The sequence below is a fragment of the Geospiza fortis genome, unplaced genomic scaffold (genome assembly GCF_000277835.1).
Source record: "Geospiza fortis unplaced genomic scaffold, GeoFor_1.0 scaffold219, whole genome shotgun sequence".
Lineage (NCBI taxonomy): Eukaryota > Metazoa > Chordata > Aves > Passeriformes > Thraupidae > Geospiza > Geospiza fortis.
In genome coordinates this window covers 2,652,181-2,675,311 of record NW_005054376.1, presented here as the reverse complement: position 1 = coordinate 2,675,311, position 23,131 = coordinate 2,652,181, and the positions used below count along the sequence as shown (strand labels likewise).

Genomic DNA, 23,131 nt, shown 5'->3' with positions numbered 1-23,131 from the left:
ATGTTAAAAGGTCTGGGATGTCTGACTTTTAAAGTGCCTTCTCGAAAGCTCTGCTCCTTCTGTCATAGCCCCATCCATTCTTGTCTTCTTCCTCTCCGAACTTCACAGAATCATAGAATCAAAGAATATGCTTATTTGGCAGTGACCCACAAGGATCATCGAGTCCAGCTTCTGACCCTGCACAGAATAGCCCCAGGAGTCACACCATGTGCCCAAGAGCACTGTCTGAAGTCTTCTTAAATTCTGTCAGGCATGGTGCTATGACCACTTTCCTGGGAGCCTAACCATCCTTTGGGTGAAGGACCTTTTTCTAATATCCAGCCTAAATCTCTCCTGACACAACTTCAGGCCATTCCTTAAGGTCCTATAACTGATCACTAGAGAGAAGAGATCAGTGTCTGCCCCTCCTCTTCCCCTCATAAGGAAATTGTAGACCAAAATGACGTCTCCCCTCAGTCTTCTTCAGGCTGAACAGACCAAGTGACCTCAGCCGCCCCTCATATGGCTTCCCCTCAAGGCTCTTCATCATCTTCCTCATCCTCCTTTGGACGCTCTTTAAGAGCTTAATATCTTTCTTATATTGCAGTGCCTGAAAGTGCACACAGCACTTGAGGTGAGGCCACCTCAGTGCAGATCAGAGCTGGACAATCCTCTCCCTTGACTGGCCATGCTGTGCCTGATACTCTCCAGGACACAGCTGGCCAACCCAGAGTCTTCTTTCTTGGTACCATGGCTTCCTTGTGCTTGCCTGACCATTTCTGCCATCCCTTGGTCCCTACCTCTATGAAAAGTAGGGGCCAGGATAACCTTTTTGGCTCTGTACCTGAACAAGTGAGTCCTGACTGCTGTGGTGGTGCCAGCTTAGCATGGGTGTGCAGAGGAGGACAATTTTAGGATTTGAGATGCATTCTTCAAAGAAAACAGATGTACAATCAAATATCTGAAGGATGTTGACCACCCACTGTAGCACAGGCATACTGCTTATCTGAAAAGCACTGCAAGTTTTTGTGATGTCTTTAAACTGACCAGATGTCCAGCCAGTGACTAAGGTGCTTTAGCCTGAATGGGGAGAGCAGAAACCTATTGCAGACATTCCTACCACGATGAAATACCCCCTTTTCATCACTTCTCATTACTCTTCATCTAAGGATGGAGATCCTTAGCTGTGCTGGGTCAGGGACCAAGGGGCCATGGCTCCTTGTACATGGCTGGAGAGGCCTGGACTGTGGAGGTGCTTGCAGAGAAACTCAAGGCATGCAGTTAGATGTTGCACAGAGTGACTAAAAGAAAAGGAGGTCCAGCAATAGTAAAGTATACAAAATATTTTCTTGATCAGTTTTTGCAAGTAGAAGTATAAACATATGTGCATGAGTGAGAATGATATGACAACGGATTATGACTGGTTTTGAGTCTTTACCCTCAATTTCCTCTTGCTTACACTCTGAAAAGCATGCATGTCGACCAGGATTGATGTCACTCATATACATCCATCTTGAGAAGCTATAAACAGCTTTTAGACATTACAAAAGCAGTTTCTACATTGATTTCAATGTCTCATTGGTGTTAATTTATTTGTATGTGATACTAAATACTTGAAATCAACCCTTTGGATAGCTTCCAAATTAGTACACTGTGATGAAAAATAAAAGCAAATGGAATGGGCTTTTGGGGGGAACAAAGAGGGAGAAAAACACCAAAAATGGCAAATAAACAAAAAGCCTCAAAACCAAAACAAAATACTGGAATCTTTTCGTAAACACAAAATTATTCTGCTCTGCTTACACTCTGAATGCTGGGGTACAGCAGAGGGTAAGCAACCAGGAGTAAGGCAATATTTCTATCACAATTATTTACTATAAATGCCTGTTGAATTTTTATTTATTGTCAAGCTGAATGCAAAACACCATGAAAATAAGTGAGTCAAATTTTCCAGAAAATAAAAAACACCTTTGTTTTTGCACTGGTGATGGTGCAAGTAGTGGTGTCTGTTGTAAGGGCCTGGGGTCTGATTCTACTACATGATCTGACATCTCAACAAAGCTCTAGCATGGGCATAAATGCATGCCAGAGCTGTGTGAAAAGGCCTGAGCAGTGTACAAAGAGATAGGGATTTATGATTTTCAAACCTGACAGTGCCCTTTAGGCTAACCATGGAGGAACTCTGCTTGGTCTGCCATATATTGCCTCATCTTGGGTCAGTAAGTGTTACTTATTGCCATTTGTTGAATGTGTAATAGGATTTAGAGATGGATTAAGCTAAGTGTTTTGGCTTTAAAAGATTGTTTTGCTTTGTTTTTCTTTAGTTTCATGGAACAAACCTCTTTTCTGCCTGCACAAGAAAGGTTGAACAGTTTAAATGAAACCTAATGAAAATTCTTGAATAAGGCAAAGATGCTGCTGTTCAAATATGTTCATCCTGTTTTTGTGGTGATGTGACATCATCATGAGTAGAGTTCGTTGTTTGTTTTTCTGACTGATGTGCATCCAGGCAGAGATTCTAACTTAAAAGCTTAGGATGCAGATTCTCAGCCCAGGCATTTTTGGAGAATCATTATCACTGCAATTGAGCAAGGAGATGTTTTACGGAACAAACAAACAAAAAAAAAAAAACAGAGAACTCACAGTATTTTTTCATGTTTGCAACCCCGTAACGTTTTGTTTTTCATATCTGTATTAAGCATGTGATGTTGAAAGTTACTAAAGGTCAAAGACTTTTTCTTATTTGCTGAAGGATTCTAATACTCCATTTTCTTTTTCTTTCATAAGGGAGTAAAAGCTGTTTCAGAGCACAAACAACCATTTTCATAACTTCCCTAAATTCAGAGAAATAATGGTACAATCAACTAGGATATGTCTTCAGTGGATTGCTGAATCATATTTACTATGACATTAATCCTGTTCTAATGCAGTTCTTTCAACTAAAAGTTTTTTTCTTTAGTTTGAGCTGAATTTTGCTTATTCTAGAACTTGGCTGTGTCTGGGGAAGAGAGAGAAGGGGCATTTCTTCATTCAAAAGATCATGTACACACACTTAATTCACTTGTGCCAGGAAGCTGATCCCTCTGCTCTGAGTTTCTGCTGCTTTGCCATGACCCACAGCACCTTTTCTGATCCTTTCAGTGCAAGGAGTGGCCCTAGCAGGTATGTTTGTTGCCAGACTGGCAAGGTGCTGTGACCTGTGCCTGCCACATGATTTGTCAGATCAGACAAATGATTCCTGTATCTGTGCCTCCGTTACCTCTGGAAGGCATTTTGGTCTCACACACAATCCTGGGAGTTGTTGCATTTAGTCTGAAACAATCACAGAAAATACAAACCAGAACCATATCACCACACTGCGTTATTCAAATGAGGGGTCAAATTACCCCCACTGATGTAAGCAGTGTTGCCAAGGTCTAAACGAAGACTCAACTTGGCCAAAGGTCTGTTTCTAATGTGAGGTTTGGAGGCTGGTAGGTCTTGACTCTAATATCAAACAGCTGCAAGTCAGTACCAGCTCCATTGAAAAATACACATGCATTTCCAAAAAAAACCCTCCACAAACAAAAACATAAAACCCAACAACCCTGAATCTTGATATGTTATTTAAACTTTGCCAGTGTTAAACTGTGGTTGCTCATTGTTGCCTACTATTTTAGTTTGAGTTCCCTGTGTGAGACTATTTAGGTGCATTAAAGCCTGCTAAAATATTTCAGTATAATGCTCATACTGCTTCTAATCCCTGCTCTCTCTCTCTCTCTCTCTCACACACACACAACCGCCCTTTACTAAAGTGCAATCCCGATTCTTGTATCGTTTGTACCTCTGTAGATCTGTGGCAGCTTCTCTTCATTTGCATCTAATAGCAGAAAACTAATGCTGGATGTGAATTTAGTGAACTATTAACATGAGCAAGGAGGGAGATAATTTATTAATCCTTACTTTCATTTTGTCGTGCAGCTTTTGGTGTCTTAAGATTACATGAGAAGACACTGTTATAACTCTAATCACTCAGGAACTCAACTACAGACATACATAAAAAATGTACACATTGCTCAAAAATTGTTAATGGCCAGCAAAGTATTCTTTTTCTGAATTACTGCCAAGTTTCAAAACTGCATGTGTCATCTTATCACGTACTATACATTAAGTGTTGGTCATGTAAGTCAGATCTGCCCTTTGGGTATTTTAAATTGCAAACATAACTTTTTGAAACTCTATTGTAATGGTTTTTATTTGGCTTGGTTTCTAAATCAACATCGTTTGTTTATACCACTTCAATTGCTTTTTCCTTATTCTTTGCCACTCCTAAATCCTTTATCTGAACAAGATACAAAGATCAAGTAATTTGTTTGGTAGCTGAGCATCTAATGCTGCCTAAATTCTCTATAAAATATGTAGTAAATTTATGGTATGTACCTTATTTTTTTAATATTTAACCAGTATAGAAGTGGAATTAAAACAGCATAGAAGTTAGCCATGAAAGAAATATATTCTAGTTTTTTTTCATCAATTTTTGGCAATAATAAACTTAAACCATTAAAGATAATAATGATCTCAAAACATTTGAGTTTAGGCATCTTTCCTCTGCTGTACAGTTGTAGTTTTACAGTTCACCTGAAACCCTCCTGCTGTATAACGCAGCTCTTAGTTTGGATGTAGTTTCTTGTACACCATGTTTGAGGTTTCAACCCATTGCACATCTTCCTTCCTGCCTGAGACCAACTGGACTGGAACAATGCCCAATGCTTATTTTGTTTTCTTTTTCTCTTGCCATGTAGTAGCTGACTCTTTAAGGAGTTGCTCTTGAAATTCCAAAACCAACAAGAAGAATGAGAACATGAGGTTGCAGGGTGCACCAGAACCTAATTGGGTTGCTTCTACCTTGGATGCTATCTGTCCTTTTAAGAGCATTTTTGGTAGAAATTCTTTACTGTGAGGATGGTGAGTCACTGGCACAGATTGTCCAGAGAAGTTGTGGATGCCCCATCACTGGAACTCTTCAGGGCTGGGTTGGATGGGGCTTTAAGAAACCTGGTCTACTGGGAGGTGTCCCTACCCACAGCAGGAGGGCTGAAACGATATAGTCTTTAAGGTCCCTTCCAACCCAAACAGTTCCATGATTCTGTAATTCCATGGTTTTTCTTCTGTCATCTTTCTGAGTAGAAAAAAGCAGAAGATACTGATGTGCAGATGAAAGCTTTGAAGGGAAATAGATAGAACTGTCTCTAAGAGTCACAGGTGGATAAATGGATCAGTAAAGAGTTATATATTACATGCTAATATATCTATGAGGTATGAACAAACTGTGAGGAAAACACAAGTCTAGAAAATAGAGCTGCAACATCTCAAGGCAAAGACTAAAGTAGTTCTTCCAGCCATTCTATTTCAATGAATTATTGTAGATATAAATCCATTTATGCTGGAAGTTGGAGAGGCCATTTGTTTCACACATACTAGTGTTATCCCAGGAAACAGAAACAGGATTCGGAAATTAGTTATTAAAGATCACACTTTAGTGATTAAGATAGCTCATGTTCCAAGGGACCACACACGATCTAATTCTGGGAGTCAAATTAGCATTCTGTTGAAATGGCTTTTGCCACCAGGACGCTACAGCACTTGTCTGCTTTTAGCTAAATCTAGAAGAACAAATCCTATTGTCATGAGTCCTTGTCCACAGCATCTCAAATTCAAGGCTTCTTTGCAGCACAGGTAAAATGGGATGCTGCTACCACAGGGACAGGGTGGTTTTGGTTGCTGCATCACAGTGATGATGAAGACTCCCAAGTTACCTTTGGTCCTGGTGTCTCTAGAGGAGCAGCCCAGTTCAGGGATCTTCCCTGGCTGCAGCAGCAGGCATCAAGTCTGGCTGCTGGGGCACTGCTGCTGGCAAAAGAGATGGAGAAGACAACCTCTTGTCCCAGGCACCTGTCTACTTTGGTTATGCCTGGAGCTGGTCCTGCTTCAAGAAAGCAGATAGTCTGGGCAAACAGAAGAGTGCTTTTGATGGGTGATTGCATACTAGCATAGCCTGATCTTTCATCTGTAATCTTAACTAGAAATGCAAGTTACAGCTGGCTTGAAACCACTTAAATAAGAGCAGAGTCAAGCAGGACTGGTGATCCTCTTGCAATGACGAGAAATGTGCCCTTAATATGAAAGAAAAAATATTTCATAAACACCCTTTCCAGATTAACTCCCAGAAAAGATCTTGGAATATTTTTCTCATTATTTTTTCTCAAAATATATTTTAGCTTGAGAAAAAGATGGAGCATCCCCATTTTCTATGTGCTAAGACTTTGTAAGTCAACAGCCTTTTGGAAGTATTTCTCTAAAACCAAACCATCAAAATGTGCTTGGAGTAAGAGACATGTTGAGTATTTTCTGATTTACTTTGAATGGGGCTCACTCCTTCCCACAAGAGATCCCCATCCCATGTAATGAGAAAAGGAACCAGCAAAGAGCTGAGAAATGGTGTTCTGATTGGAAACTCACATTTCTACATGTACCATAAAAGTGAGGTGGACACTTAAATCAATCTAAAGTAATTTCAGTACCCGGAAACCAGTTCTTGGTGCTTTCGATCCTTGAAAAATATCAGCTAAGTTTTTGTTAACTCTGCCAACTTCAGAAGGCATTACTCTACTCTTGGGCACACTTGCTTCTTTTCTTCTCAAATAATACATTGATTTAGTTGATTTTTTTTTTCTGTGCTTATCATTCTGTGGATTTATATGTTTTTCTTTGACAATGTGGAAATATTCTGGTTACAGTTAAATAACATAAAATGTATGGGTGTGATAAATTCCTGCGCTGCTGTCTCTTACTCTAGTATTACTTGATCACAGTAGCTACATCAGTACAAAAGCACAAGAGATGCAGTGAATCAAGCACACATGCAAAGCAGAAAATATATTTTTTAATGAAATATGAAATTACTTCAGTGTGTTATCTAAATTATGATACAGTATATGTTTTCCACTGAAATTAAAGATTTATACAATGTGATGCAAATCTCACTGTAAGAGACCTATTTACTTAGAATAAATGGTGAAAAGACATCAGATCTATATTTTTAAAGATCTATTGTTAATTTTACAAATAGCTTTCTCAACATTTGCCCTTTTGAAAATAAATTTGTCACTTATAGGTGCTATTTTTTGTATTCCATGTAGCATAAGCTCAATCAGCTTTACTCAGGGCACAGTAATTTTCAATGTTCACCTTTTTTTATATCTTCTTTACGTAACAAAAATCTAGTATAAAATAAGAACATCTTTCATTAGTTCTGTGAGTGGATAAGAAACCTGTGCTATATTAAGCAATCAGAATTGAAGCAAAATCATTAGGGAATAAACAGTTGTCTTCCTGCTCAGTGTCCACTGACTGATGTAATGAGGATGGTGAACTGCTTGCATTCCTTACATGATTTGTGGAAGTAGTTGCTATCCAAGCAGAGAAAAAAATAGATACTTGTGTAAAACTTTGCTAAAATTTAGACTCCCAGATCTGTTTGGTTTGCCAACCCAGCATCCTGCAGTTTGGTCTTTTTGCTATTATGGTCTTCTACCCAGACTTAGCTGCCTTTTAATATATCAGTTGAGACTAACTTAATTTATTTGGGTTTCTTTTCCACACTTTACCATTTGTGACCTGTGATATACCTCTTGTGGTAATATATGAGTGAACTATAAGGTGCTTTCACAAAGGAAAGAGATATTACCTCCCCCTCTTGAGGACTGAGGGCTCAAGTTATGCCCTCCCAGACTGTGCCTTTCCCGGGGCTCCCTTCCCTTGTCCCAGTGCAAGCACTGCTTGACACTGCTCCCAGGGGATTTCATCTGGCCTCCAACCTCGCTGCTGTAAGTGCCTCAGTGACCCCCAGGAGAGAGGACAGTATGCAGTCCTTCTCTGCAAGTGGGACAAGTGGCATTGTCCTCCTACCAGAAAACATGGTCACCAGACTAGAAGCTGTGGGAGAAAAATGGGGGAATGACTATTTCTGAAACTTATTAAGATGCTATGTTCAGGCAAAATACATTTTATTATAACTGGATTTTACTATGAGTAATATTTCCTAATTAACCACAGGGATTCATGAGCTTTGCAGACTGAAAGACTGAGCATAGGAAATGTCCCAGGTCTGGTTTTAATCAATTTTGTCCTTATGAATTGCTTGCTTTTGCAAAAAGTTTGAGGAGTAGCTAGTCTGAGGAATTACCCAGGGGGTGTAACGATACTTCCAGTTATATACTTGAAACATCTCTGGAGCTGTACCTGCCTTAGCTAGAAAAGAATTATCTCTACAGAGCTAGAGCACACTTCTGAGTGGACATGGGAATGCTGGATGATCTTATTACCTCTATCCTCCTTAGATCTATTTCAAACCATTTCAAGCTCCTTGGGGACTGTCTTCCAGTCCATGTAGACCTTGGTGGGTCATGAATCTGCAAGATGGACTTTTGCACACAGAGGATGATGGACCTGCAATAGTGGAAACCTTCAGCTCTCAAAAATGGTTGGGTTTTTTAAGAATTCCTTAACAGAAAATACTGTTTTTCTGGTGTGGATCAGGCTGATTCTGACTGTGCACACACGCACACACATACCAGTGACGGGCTGGGGGGCTATCAGCATATGCTGTGTGTTAAAAATGTGGCAGCAATAGCTGTGTAGATAAGTACAGGGGGACCCTGTGCTCATACAGGTGACAGTATTAAGGAGGGAAGAGGAAAAAGAAATTGCAGCATAGATACCAAATTTACCCTGGGTTACACTGGGCCTATGTGTCACTCAATGTCACAGCCCTCCCTACACAGAACAAAAAAAGGCAGCATTTATCAGAGCTAATGCACAAGAAGGTGTGACTGGAGTACACATGTTGGCATCTTTCTTTTTCATGCCAAATTTGTGTAAAAAAACATGTTACAGCTAGGAGATGTATAATGTTTTTCTGGCTTGTGGCTATTCTCTAGCCAGGAATATATACTGCTTATGAAAATTAGTGAGTGGCTACTTCAGATAAAATTATTGTAATCGGAAACTTTAAAAAAAATTGTGCTGGATTTTTTTATTCTCAAAACCAAACCAAAACAAGAAAAAAAAAAGGAGCCCTAGAAAAAAGAATATTTTTGTTGCTTACTTCTATGTAGGGGCAAACTAGTGATCCAAGTGCACTGTTACGATCCTATTGTGGAGTCACTGATGGCACCAGAAGTCAAAGTGTCTATGTTTATGTGGCTGTGCCAGTGCACCAGTGTTGTGAGGAGCTCCGTGTAGTGGGCACCTGCTGAGCCAAAGATCTGAGATGAATAGCACCCATATTGATTTGTCTATAATGGAGTGGAAAAGAAAAATGTCCAGGTTTTGTTGCAGGTATTTTCATGGGGTATTAAATTGGTGGATTAGTTGCAAACAGCAGTACTGATAAAGTCTCCTGTCCATCTTGATGGTTGGGCCTTTCTATTAAAATGACACATAAATAACCTATTATGTCCCCCACCCATGGAAATTCAAATGCACCTGTCAACTTGATAAAGCACTTGCCTGGAGGGAAGCATTGTTTACATTTTCACTCCATTCTTCAGAAAAAGTGAGATTCTAATTATTTTTCCTACTGTAAATTAATGCTGACTATGATGGTTAGCATATCTCTGTATTGTTATATCTATGCAAAAGTTAAATAATAGAACTGATCCATCATGTATTATGCAATGTGCATTTTTATGACAGGCTTCCCTCTGATCTTATTATGCCTTTCTTCACAAATACTTACTTTTTTTCCCCTAGCAGCTGGGGGAATCTTTGTTGACTGCTGGTTCAGAAGTTGAAATCTGTCCTGTGTGAAAAGAAAAATGCAATTTACATGTTTATGGGATGCTGAACTCTGCTATCTTCCGAGAAGGAAAAAATAAGGATATAAGAGTATACTCCATTAATAATAAGCTTTATTATAATAGACAATTGGTCACAGTAGACTAAACCATTTTTCTACAAATAAGCACATCAAATTCAGTAATACAATACAATTGTTTCTGGATATCTCAGACAGTAACTTTTAATTCAGGAAAAGTAAACTAGTTAAGGTAAAATCAAATGCGAGCAGTATCTTTCTTGCATGCATAAAATCATGCCACACCTTTGCACAGAACTTTAAGCTGTACCATAAACCATTTCTTAGGGTTCCTAGCAGTCATTTCTGCTTTGTTTATAAATTATTTTTTGGTACATTTTATGGTTTCTGCTTGAACTGAAGACAAAACTGCTGAAATACCACAAAGGGGCCGTTTTTGCAATAGTGTGCCAGAAGTGGAAAATATTGTGAGAAGAATTCTTGTTATCTGGTTTCTTAACTGAAGCAGGGAAGACATTGCTGGGAGGCTCTTGGTACACTCAGAGAGCTTTGGGAGACAGCCTGATCTTGCAAGTTACTTTTGCATGTGTGGCAGACCCAAGTGGTTTGCATACCCTGTTGAAGTCTCATGCAAACTTCCCTGAGCCTTTAACTCTTTATCTCTACTTGCTACTTGCTCTAGGATTTCCATTCCTAGATTTCTAGAGAAGCATCAATTCCAGGCATAGTTAAACTGTTTGCAAGAGTCAAAACCAAAACCCTGGCACAGAAAAAGAACGAGTAAACTGACAAAGAAATACCTTAGCAACTGAGGCACTTTGGATTTAGTTTCTGATGAGCTTGCAACTGGGATGCTGGCCCTATGGAGGCAGAAAAAACATCCTTGGAGTGAAGAAGGCAGAGGGGATGACATGAGAATGGTGAGTGTCAATCTTAATCACAAAGGAATACCCAAACCTCTGCCTTCTTAATTTTCTTCCTTCTCTTCTTTTCCATAACGAAACCAGCATTTACTTTAGCACCACAGCTTACAAAAATATGTCAGGCCCCTCTACTACTCTTTCACAAACCCCTTGCCAGGAGGTGTTTGTGAAACCTTTTTTTCAGTTCCTCCTCCATGGCCTATTTCTGCAGTGATGTCTGCTAGAAAGCATTTGATTGCTGGTGATTATCTGGAAAATCAGAGGAGATAATTTATGGCCAGTTAAAGCAAGTGGCTACATAAATGTCCTCTGATCTCAACACAGGCTGCTAACTCCTTGTTCTGCAAGCAGCCCACTTCTACCTGTCCCTACAGTGCTGAGGCAATGGGGCTGCAGTGTGAGTGAGAGATTCTAGATACTTCTGTGGTAAATGTTTGCTAATAATTAAGATCTGTGCTGGAGCGGACAGTGTACTTATTAGGCTTACTGAAAGATCAGAGCAAAATTACACTATTTCTATAAGAGGACAACCACCCTTCACAGATGTTCACATATGTTCTACTAAAAGTGTTTAAATTTTTGTTTCACTTTCATTTTCCTAGCCTCCTTCCATCTGCTTCAAAAGAAAGCTGGATCTAAACAGGCATACTAGGAACATTTTGGTACTTAGTAAAATTTTACAGCAATTTTGCTATTGTTTGAAATAAAAAAAGGAAAATATAAATTGAAATTCAAAAGGCACCTTCCACAAGAGCACCATTGCTCAACCCACTAGCACAAGGATACACTATGCCACTGCCTGCATAGGGGGAAATTTTCTGAAGTTGAAGAACATGCAAATAGAAGCCACTAGTCCAATGTATTTTAATTTTAAGTTCTCAGCTGATTTACTGTCCATGTAATGGTACAGGTTTAAAAATATTTAGCTGCCAGGAAAAGATCTGTCCATCTGATGTCAGTCACAGGTGAATGAAAGCCTGTCTCATTCCCAGACACACATCTTGAATTCACAAGGACAAATGGAATGAAATCTGTGAACATGGACTTGTTTCTTTTAACTATCTTTTCTCTGCATTGAATCAGTTCCAAACAGTAAAAATAAAATGCTCATTGCCAACAAATTAATTGACAAACTTAGCTCCTTTGTTTTCTGTTTACACATTAGTTTTGAACTGCAGATCTGTCAGGGTTATTTTCACAAATTCTTCACAGAATGTCTTCTGTGGGCAAACTTTATCCCATAAGATGAACTGCTCCATGGATCTATTTACTATTTGTTGTTTCTGGTGTATTTTTGGTCACCAAAGTCATATAGTATTATTTCTGCTTTCTGACTGCATTACATTTGTAAACACATGAGTAATGAATAACAAATGTTGATGAGCAGATAATGAATAGCAGACACTCTTATTTACACAGATATGCCCTTTTGTGCATTAAAATCCTGACTTCCATAGGGAAAATAACTTTTCCTAAACACTTTTGTATATAAAATCCTGTCTGTCTGAAGTTACTGAAGATGCTTTCTTAAGTAACTGATTCCAGTATCCCTTGTAAAATTTGGGAAATGAGGCATTGAGAGAGATTTCTCTTGCCCATCTGAACCAAACCCACTCTGGGCTCGGAATATAACAGGATTCTCTGGAGTAGGAAGGGAATGTATTTTATCTCCTTTCCTTAGGGCAAATCAATGGACAAAGACACTGCTATGCACAAGGAAATGCAAGAAAGCTGTGGCCTTTAATTTTTAGTCGCTAAGGTTTTTGCTGCATTGAATATCAGTTTTCCTTGAATTAATTCTTGAGATGACTTTTTCCCCCCCCAGATTTATTATTATTTGGAAGAGAGTATTTATACATTTGTATTTTTTTAATGGGTGACTGAAGTATGGACACTTATAACCACAAAAGATTGGGATCTGAAAAAATGGGATGGTGAGCAGCAGACTACACAAGCAGGGTAGCTAAAGAATATGTGGCTGCCCTTTTTAATATCTAAAAGCAGGAGATGAAAATCATTCCCAAGAAAAGATTTGCATTGCTGCCCACTGGACATATCCATAAATAGGATGCTATTGCAAATCAGAAACAAAAAGACCCTCTGCTGTTTCCTAGTGCTATGGTCCTAAGCAGCTTTCCATAAATCTATTCTGGGATTTCTCCTTAGTCATTTACAAAGAGGTTATTCTCTGTATATGCCTTTTTTTTCACCATTTAGTCTGTCCATGTCTGTTTGTTAAATAAAGCAGGGAAGACTGTAACAACAATGCTTCAGGCATTCATAATTTGACTGAAACAAGTAATTCCTGGATACTACTGGTCCCTTATGCTGGTCAATTATGTTGATAAATAGGATGATCTAGAAACAAGGTATCTCTCTGCAGAGTTACCAGGAGCCCACAAAGGCCTTTGCTAACATGAGACACTCACATGGCTCATTATTGCCCCAGGAATGAGAGCACAAGCTGCCGTCCCACCAAAGCATGCTGCACTTGCATAAATGTGTGTGAGCGCTTTGTGCATGTAAGGGTTAAACATGAGGGGCGTTGCTGTGGCTTTCTCATGGTGGTATGATTTTTGGCAATCCTAATAGCTTTTCTTGTTCGTGCCTTTGCTTGCCATTTCTCCAATTTCATGATTTATTCAAACTGAGTTGATTTTCATGACTTGTAAAATGCCCCATCCTTCCTACAGTGGCTTGGAAACTTTCCCCACTGTCACATCTGATTCTGACCAAGGTCCAGTGACAACCTCACTGGAACCTGGACACCACCAAGGTGCCTTTGGGACAGACAGGAGGGATGTTTTTAGATATTTACATGTAAATTCTTCTTTTACCAGAGTTGCTGGCAAGGTTTTTAGCAACAGTTTGTCAGAAATGGGGTTTGTAACGCTTAAGGGGTGCTGTCCTTCCCTCAGAGGTTAGCACTAGCCAGCTTTTGTTTTTTTAATTGTAAAGCTACGCTGGTTTAACAAAGTTTGCCTCCAGGACAGTAATTCCCATATTTACGACTCTTACCACAGAAAATGCATTTACCATGTTTATGAAAGTTACTTGAAGTAAATACAGCACCCTAGACTTTTGATGTCTCTTTGGTTTTTTTTCCCCTATCATTTCAACACTCTTTTGCCCTTTTGACCAAGTTAACAGCTTGTAACTTTTGCTATTTATTTGTCATGACCAACGTTCAGTTCCACCCATTCTCAATTGGTTGATTTGGTCCATTTTACTAATTTTATGCGTTTTCTTTGAATGCTGTTTTCAAACACATTTTTTTATACATTTTGCAATGCATGAGCCTGGAATTGATTCACATGACGTTGCTAATAATAATGCTGTTGCAAACAGTTAAGAATCAGTCCTAATCATAATCAAGTGTTTGGACATGTGTATATTTCTCAACTTTTTAAAAGAGTTTTTTCATGCTGATGTCTTTTTTTTAAGACACTAGAAGTCAGTCTTCCTCTCATTGTCACTGCAGCTCAGAAAATCTGAGGAAATATTCTTTCTTCTTTCACAAAAGCTGTCAAACAATAGAAAACATCATTGTACCTTTACACACTAGCATGGCATTTTCTGTACCCTGACCTCAGAAATATTGGTAATTATAACTGGCTGTGCCTTAGTTGTGTAATACATTTATAAATATGCATTTATCAAAATGTATTTGTGTTTAAAAGGTGTTGTACTTCAATAACATATTTCTCTATACTTGGTGTGGCATGATACATTTATACAACAAAATACATTTGTATTTGTACTTACAAGTATATTTTTGTCTTTTTTCTAGGTTATGCACTATAATTTCCAAAGGGTTGACATAATTTACCTTTTTTGTAGGAGAAACATGTTCCACTCTCTTAAAAACCTGCATTTTTACGTCACGGTGTACGCTAAAGGAGCAGTGATTGAAATAATTGTTGTCAAGGAAGAATGTATTAAAATTATTAATAAGACTTAAACCCACATGAGACTTACTGAATCATCTGATCTGACCTAAATTCATGACCCTTCCTCCCAGTTCTTCCCTTCTCATACTTGCACAAAAATAGGAAGACCAAAAGGAGAAAAAACTGCCAACATAATAAAGGCCAGTGAAAACTGTACATTTGCATTAGGTCGACATAACATTTTATGATTATAATAATATAAACAAATAAACTATAAGGGCATGCACATTAGACCTCATTTCAAGCTGAACTATTATAAAGCGATTAACAGCCTCACAGTCCTGCTTTAATTAAGTTATGTTGTGAAATATTCAGCATTTGAACCTGTTCTGGCCTGCCTCTTTTATCATTGAATTACCATCCTTAATGTGTTTTTCTGCTGAAAGATGAATTTCATTTAAGGATTACTATACATTGCTCTGGCATTTTGTGGTTTCTTGTCAGCCCTTGTGAATCTAGATCATTGCTAACTTCAGTTTCTCTGACATGTCCTATATGCACAGTCTCTTGACTAGCCTGTCTCAGTGGATTTATTAACTCATATTGTATTCCTGTAGAAATGAATGGACATTTTTGATTAACTTAATGATAGAAATTTCAGATGACAGTACAGTTTACTTTTGGAGCTTACTTCTGGTTATGTAGGCCACAGCAGCTCTCTAGTGACCTATCACTTCACAGAAATGTGTTTTGAGAGTTTCAAGGCAGTGGACATCTGTCTGCCAAATACTTTCAGATGGTGCTAGCAAGGAGGGAATTGAAAAGGGTCTTTAAATCCACAGCCACAAAGAGAGCTGCTCCCCTTTCCTGAAAGTGGTATTCAAATGTTATATTCCTCCACATATTGAAGAGCCTGCCTTCAGGAAAACTCACACTACCAGGTGACTTTGAGGAAGAGTTAATGAGCGGTCCTCCAGTGAAGGGTTCTCTTTCCTTCCTTTCTAGTGCCTACCCCAGACCAAGGCTATGCAACTCACCACAGCACCATCACTTTTGGCAGCGCCTTTTCTCTTTCAGTTGTCAGATGATCAGTCTGTGCTTTTTTTTTTTTTTTTGGTGGGGGGGGACGACAGGGGAGATGGGAGGAGGACATGCAGAACAATATTATCATGTTCTCATGTTCTTTTGGCTAGTCACATCAATGTCCTCAGAGGGAGTTCACCAGATCTTGAAATGTGACAACAGATCAGATGGGTTTGTTTACTCCCACTATCCTGCAGAACTGTCTGCTCTTGGGGAGGAAGACAAGGACTTCTGATGCCTTACTTGGTCCCATATGGATATGGTGTCCTGGGAATGGCACCTAGAGTCAAGAACTTCCAAAGAAGGTCTTTGCCCTGGCAAGGTGAAGACACACAAAGGCTTGAGTAGCGTGGCTTGGGCTTCCCCACATTACCATCTGAGTGTTGTAAATTACACAGATCTGGCACTGATTGAAAAAATAGGTGATAATTTATTTGTGTGAAAGTAGTAGAAGATCCATACTCTTTCCTGTGCTGGACAAGTACAGAATGCATATTTTTGCCCCCAGAGCTAACAGCTCAAACAGGCCAAACAGAGCTGAAAAGAAGGATGTGGTGTTCCATCCATCTATCCATGGCTTGCAAAACACACATTAAATAGGCCCTCTGCTAGTTGACAGGGACAAGCACAAGAGAAGAAAAAGCAGATTCAGTGAAAGTGAGATAAGATGAAGGTCAGACAAGAAGCAGGGGAAAGCATGGGACTGATTCCGGAGGGAAGAAAATTTTGAAGAAAAGAAGCTAGCAATGCAGGGAAAAATGCACCTAGCATAAAAGGAGGGTTGCGACAGAAATCATCCTGTTTGCTGTATTTCCTGTAGACTGAGGTTCTGAGCTGGGTCTCTCAACCACTTATCTTACCATAGATCAGGGAGGAGACACGAGGCCGGCAAAGCCTTGGTGCTCTTGAATTGGACAGGTTAGAAGTTCTGGTAATGAGACACTGGGATGAGAGAGCAGGGTAACCACTGCAAGGGCTGTGGTGTGGCAGCTCTTGCAGCTGCTGCTCTGTGCTCACACTGTACCAATGGAAGTTGCCTTCCTGCTTTCTTGAAACCACTGGCCATGTTAATTCTTATGGAGCACTGTGTAATGCAGGGATGTGTCTTGTGTGCTAGACAGAAGAAAATACAGGCCTTGTCCTGTCCTTACGGCTGCTGTATGTTCCTAATATGTTGTCCTGAGTGAAAACCTTTGAACCCCAGAGACTTTGGTGTGGAAAATTCAGACTGTCCTTATTTTACATTAAATTTCAGCTGACCTTTCCTTTTATTAAAATGTAAAAAAATTTATTTGGGCTGATGTAAATGGAAGCTGGTGCTAAAATGAAGTATCCTATTGTTCTGTCATTCCTGGAAAAGAGTTGGAGATAATTTCCTATATGTGTTCTTACTTTCTTAATTCACCTAAAACAAATCCTCTCCTAAGGCAGTATCCCATAATAGCAGCATGCACGTCAGGATTGTGGCATTGGCACACTGTGCTAGTTATGGGATTCTTCATAATGCGTAAGAACAGCTGAGGAAATGTGAACTGGAACACAAGCAAACTGAGCTAAATCTAACTTTTCCCAAGTGAGGGGAAAAATTTGTATCTGGTTTTTGTGGTCTCTTGTAAGAATCTGACCTCTTCATTTCAGCCAAAACTAAAAGCAAGACTGTGCAGAAGAAGGTTTTGATGTACTGATCTTAAATGAGAGCTTTTCTTTAGCTACCTTTGTGAGTAAGTTCCAATCATTTCTGCCAGTGTAATACACATTCTTGAAAGATAAAGCATGTGCTAGGACAGCAAAGGTGGTATTTTGTCTACATTAAATAGAAGTGTTAGGGAAGAGCATGCTGATGTATTGTAAGGATGTAGGAATAACACCAATCCCTTCCTTCCACAAACAGGAGTAGCATCTCATGGGAGAAAATGAACGACGAAAAGGTCTTGCAAAAGCGAGGGTTAAAAAGCTTATGTTTACACTTCAGGGGAAGTATAAAAACAATGCTTCTCATCATCATTTCTAGTTAAGGACAAAGGGTGCTTAAGCCTTGTGCCATGATCCGTCTGAGGCCTTGAATTCTGCTCAGCCTGTGTAAAGAATTAACAGGAAAAAGGCTAAATGGAAATTCTGACTGATGTAGGGAGATACAAAACCTACCAAAGCAAACATGTTTAGAGCAAACTAGGAAGATAGGTAACTGTTAATAAACTAGCTTTACACAATGCCCTAAAATACACCTAATTTACTCTGCCTCATCTACAATTCAGTTAGCAGCACAAGGTTATTTGAATACAATACAGAGATCACAGACTAAAAAGTGCTTGTGGGTACAGGAGCAAAGGCTTCTCAAAGAGAGAGAAATACAAATACTCGCTCACAAAATTCTTGGGAAGCTTTTTTTTTTTAATCAGCATTGCCATTTTATTGTTTAACCTACCCTGCTTGATCTCCCTACTTTTGGTTAATACGGGAGTCAATTACAGCTTCATCTGTGCAGAATTAACTTTATAGAATATACACTGGGGATTTGTCTATCTCCTCTATTTAGATCTATGTCATAAAATAATATGTAGTAGAGAACTGTGTGCAAGCGCTGCATATGGTACAGGCTTTGCAGATTTATTGTAAAATCATTTTAAATCGGTTAAGCTCTTGCCAGAAGTTAATTAAATATGTTCCTTTGGTGGGGGGCGGGGGGCCTCTGTGTGTGTGCTGTGTCCGGGGGGCGGGGGGGCTCTCTTTCACTAGGTGGCAGTGTCTGATTACATCTGGAAGGACCACGCCAGCCAGCCTGGTGGCTCCAGCTGTGACCTCCAGCGCCAGGATGAAATCCCCGACGCCGCAGCCAGCTGGGAAGGTAGCACCACTGTTCACGTCTGTGTCTACACGGTTCACCTCAGCGGCTTCCAGGAGCTCTACAGGCGCTTCCTCAGGCTGCCTGATGGGGCTATCATCGAGGTAGGTCCGAGCAGGCTCCTCGCCGCCAGGTTTTGAAGGCAAAGGGATGCATTTCAGAGCTAGGCACAGTCAAAAGAGGAAAATAGGCCGTGCCTGACCCTGCCTGACACACACACACTGAAAACTGTAGGAACACCTCACTCCTAAACAGAAGTGTATAATCAATGAGTTAATGCTTTTGCAGTGCAAAGTAGCAATTTTGGATTGTTTATAGAGCCATTTAAAGGCAATTATGTAAGATATACATTGAAACGACACACATAGAGATTATTTATAAATATATATCACTTAGAACCACATAAAGTCATTCTGTACAGGAATTATTTTATATATATAAATATACAAGGTAAGAACTGGGGACATTTAACGGGCAGCTATTACTACGAGTATGGTCATTCACTTAGTTTGTACTCAGATACACAGAGCTAAGGCACAGCTAGATTACCTAGTGGCATCTTGTATGTTTTAGATTGAATCTTGGATGTTGTCAGCATTTCAGCAGCTTGTGCACTAAAATACAATACAGGATGTTATTAAAGAGATGTATCACCCATTACTTGTTTCATGGGCTGCATTTTGTTCATTGCTTTGCCATTTTTGTTCTAAGTGCTTTGAAGTAGAACATTTCCTTTTTGCCTTTGGTCTTGTGTTGAGAGACTCTTAAAAAAAGATTGGCATTTAAGAGAAAGTAGAGTCAAAGAATATTACCTTGCCTATCCAGATAAGAAGTGGGAGCATCAACACAGAGAACTTGACACAAGTGATGATGAAACACAATGTTTTCATCTGTGCACTTCTAAGGTAAATGTTCGAGTACATCTTTCCAGCATGAGGCAAACATTGCTTCTGCTCCTTTGGTTAATGGTTCAAGGCTGTTTTCTTCATTAAAGATTTTGTTCTTAATGTCTTTGCCCTACTTGGCTTTCTAAAGAAAATTTAATTTAAAGGAAACTGTCCTCAAGGATTTCAAACATAATTTTCTGCCTGGGGAACTTGTGATTCACCAGAGTGAAGACAGCAGTCTTCAAGCTAGCCAAAGAAAACAAGAGAAGGCATGTGGCCTACATGAAGTAGAACCCAATTACTGGAACAAAGAAACTGGCAAATCCAGGTCCATGCCCAAATCTATTGAAGAAACTCCTCATGTGAATAATTGCCTAGACTTTTGCTAAAACACCTTTTCCATGTTGGAGGTCAACCAGACAGCCCAACTCCTACTTTCTGCCTGTTACAAATGTACCTTTTTGCAGAATAGTTTTTCCCAGTTACATTTTTCTCAGCTTTTCAGTGGTGAGATTTAATTCAGCTTCCACCAGGCATTGGAAGGAGGGTCTTTGAACACCCGAGGCAATCCTAATCCAGTGCCCTGTTTCAGTTCATTAATCTGTTTTGTACTTCTGAGAGGGAAGAAATGTGTTCTCATATGATGTAGCTTTGTCTTCGAGGGGAGCTTTTGAGAAGCTTCCAGCATCCACAAAGTAAGCAATGTATAGTGTGGATAGCTGAAGCCACTTCTCCATAGTTTCCCACACCAGATCATAACATAGCCTATCCCTAAAATTCATGACTGAGTCTTCCTCATTGTCTTGAAAACTGCACATCTAATTTAGGAGATCAATGTGTGCTTTACAGCATTTTTACTTGTAGATCTAAATGCAATTACATGTAAGAAATGTGCTTAACTAATAATTGCAGTAAAGCCCATATACAGATCTTACATTTAGCTGATTGAACAGATGTAATTATACATTTGTGTGTTTTATAGGTCAGAGATTTCTACTTCAGTTCCAAATTAGGAATATTTAATGAATTTTAAAACTATACACTGAAAAATGAGAAGTTTGCTGCCATGGGGAAAAATACACCTGAGCTTTATTACTTGCTGCTGTTGTCACCCCTCAGGAACATTGGTTTTTTTTACCCTTTACTGCAGCTAGACAAGCAGGGGTACTTGAGTGGGGCTAGAAAATTGTTTTGGAGCTGAAGGGTGCATTGCAATGTTATGTATAGTTTTTAAGAGTGTAGGAGATGAAAGGCACCTGGACTTCTTGTAATAATCTTTTCAGTTTGCTCCCTCTGTTGACAATTTGTTGTGTATAAGCATTTTCAGTTTGGCTATCTAGAGCTAGTTCTAATGACTCAGGTGATTTAGTTTACCTAACCCTGGTCTGTCTTAGGGTTAGGTAAACTAAATTTTGCTCCCAGTGACTCAATGGAAAGATTTTTCTGGATCCTTATGGTCTGTTTGGTCAGAAGTCTCCTGTTCTTCTAAATTTAATCAGCTTTCATTGGATCACCCACTGGTGTAAATAAGATTTCCCTTTACTAGAAATCTACCTACATAATATAATTTCATAATCTTACCTGTTTTATTCTGGAATGGGTACAACACCTCACCAAAAGAAACAAGATGAGTTTGCATTTTGCTTTTCATTTCTCTCCTCACTTTTCCAGCAGTGGTGAAGGAGGGAAGGCTTTTCTTCCACATTGGTGAGGGCAGAGAGTATGATCTATTCTCTTTTCCTGTCATAGGAGACAGGGAGACTTCTAGGACATTCTGTAATAAAAATGACAGCTGCCTTTCTTCTTTCTTCATGATCAGCAAGCCTCTTTCTCCTCACCAGAGACTAGGTAGTTGAATAAAATATTGTGTTGGGACAGTAGGAACACGACCTGTAAGAGCAGGGGTGGTCCCTGGCAATTGTGACGTGCCCTACCTTTGCATATACATCTGCCTGGTCTGCAGAGTCCACAGAGTATGAAAACAATCAATTTTCACTTATTTTGTTCTTCTGGATGGGCTAGTGCTCTTGTACAACTGCAGAATGCAAGGAGAAATTCAACAGCATCTAGGAACTGGGGGTTACATGCACCTTCTTCCTGTGAAACAATCCTCCTTCTTATTACAGTGACATACCAAAGGTGAAAATGTGATTATTTCAGTGTAAATTTTTGTTTGTTTGTTCACTTTTATTGAGGAACTCTGAAGGCATGTAACTCTGAAGACAGCAAAATTAAAAGACTTTGACTTTTAATTTCTGTAAGTTTCAGGAATCGCACCTGAAAGAGCCATAACATTTGTTCCTAAATACTACAGTGGAACCTCATGAATTTAGGCATTTGGGGACTAAGATCTGTCCATCAGATATTTAATGCTTTGTGCTATTTACAGCATGATGGGTTGGTGGGTTTTGGTGGGTGCTATTCAAAAATAATATGTTTAATAGGAGGAAATGAGTGATTTGGCAGAAAACAACACAGGAATTATAACTTTGAAAAAGTATGTGCAAATATAGGCATTGTTCAGAGGGCACCACCAGCATAAACAGTAGATTCTTGCATTCCGCTAACTGAGGGGTGTGTGCAGGCTGGTGAGATCTGGGGCAGTGTTTCTCTTGCCAAACACAGGAACAGGAGAACAGCACTGAAATCACCAGGCCAAATTCTACCTCAGATTCATGTGTTCAACTCTTGCTGACTTTAACTTCAGTATCTGCAGATATTCTTTGACAGGCATAGGAAGAATTTTGCATAATCTTGCTGTGAAGTCCTTGGATGCTCGTAAGGAACTCACTTCATATTTACAGCCTCATCCTACTCTTTTATACTCCAGCAAAAGCAAGATTCAAGATTTTTCTCATAGCCCTAGTTCAGCAAATCACTTCAATGTGAACCTAATTTTATCCAAGGAGCCAAAACTCATGTTAATAATAACTACCTTTCTTTTCTTTTTTTTTTCCCCAGTAAGCAAAGCCAGTTTCTAAGTGCTGTGTGCAGAAGTACACTAGCTAGGAATAAATGTCCTCTAAGTAATAGTTTCTTTAAAATACTTATTTCTTTTTGTGTGGTATTGACATTAGAGGTCCAGATTTCCTGGTATAGCTAGAAATTTCCTGTGTGGTATGAAAAGTAGTTTTATAGGTTTCATAGGGATGAGGTAAAACTAACTGTTTTAAAAGGGGCATTAAGTACAAGGTGACATGTATAAATTGCCCTAGAAATGTTAAATAAAAATTTTTTTTTTTAAATGTGCAACATAAAAATTATAGAGGTTAAACTTGTAGGTGCAGTCTTTTTATCATAAGCATTGTAAAACTCACAGAATTCACATGCAGTAAAAACCATTTTCCTTTTTACCTATAATATATTTCCTCTTTATAGTAGTTCAGTTTAACTGTTGGCTAACCAAGGAATGACCTTCCCTAAATAAATCACTTTTCATATTTTTCGGTATTCATTAATCTGATGTTATTGTAATGTAAAGGAAGTTATTGAATTTTAACATTTTAAACATATTTGAAGTCCATGCACAGAAAAGTTAATGATAGTGGCACGTGTTTGCTGTCTACGTGGTGATAACACCAACTTGGTGATTTTTATCTCGACTTTTGCTGACTGGAGTTGATTTCTTATTAAAAGGGCAAAGATAAGTCACTTTAACTCAACAAAAAATC

At 39.1% G+C, this 23,131-nt stretch overlaps 1 protein-coding gene across 1 annotated transcript in view; it reads left to right on the top strand.

Annotated features, from left to right (window-relative positions):
• OFCC1 (orofacial cleft 1 candidate 1) overlaps nt 1-23,131 on the top strand; it is a 158,291-nt gene that overhangs the window by 128,687 nt on the left and 6,473 nt on the right. Inside the window, exon 16 of the mRNA XM_014308603.1 lies at nt 18,468-18,677. Within this exon, the coding sequence (XP_014164078.1) occupies nt 18,468-18,677 (210 nt within the window). The remainder of the gene's footprint in view (nt 1-18,467; nt 18,678-23,131) is intronic.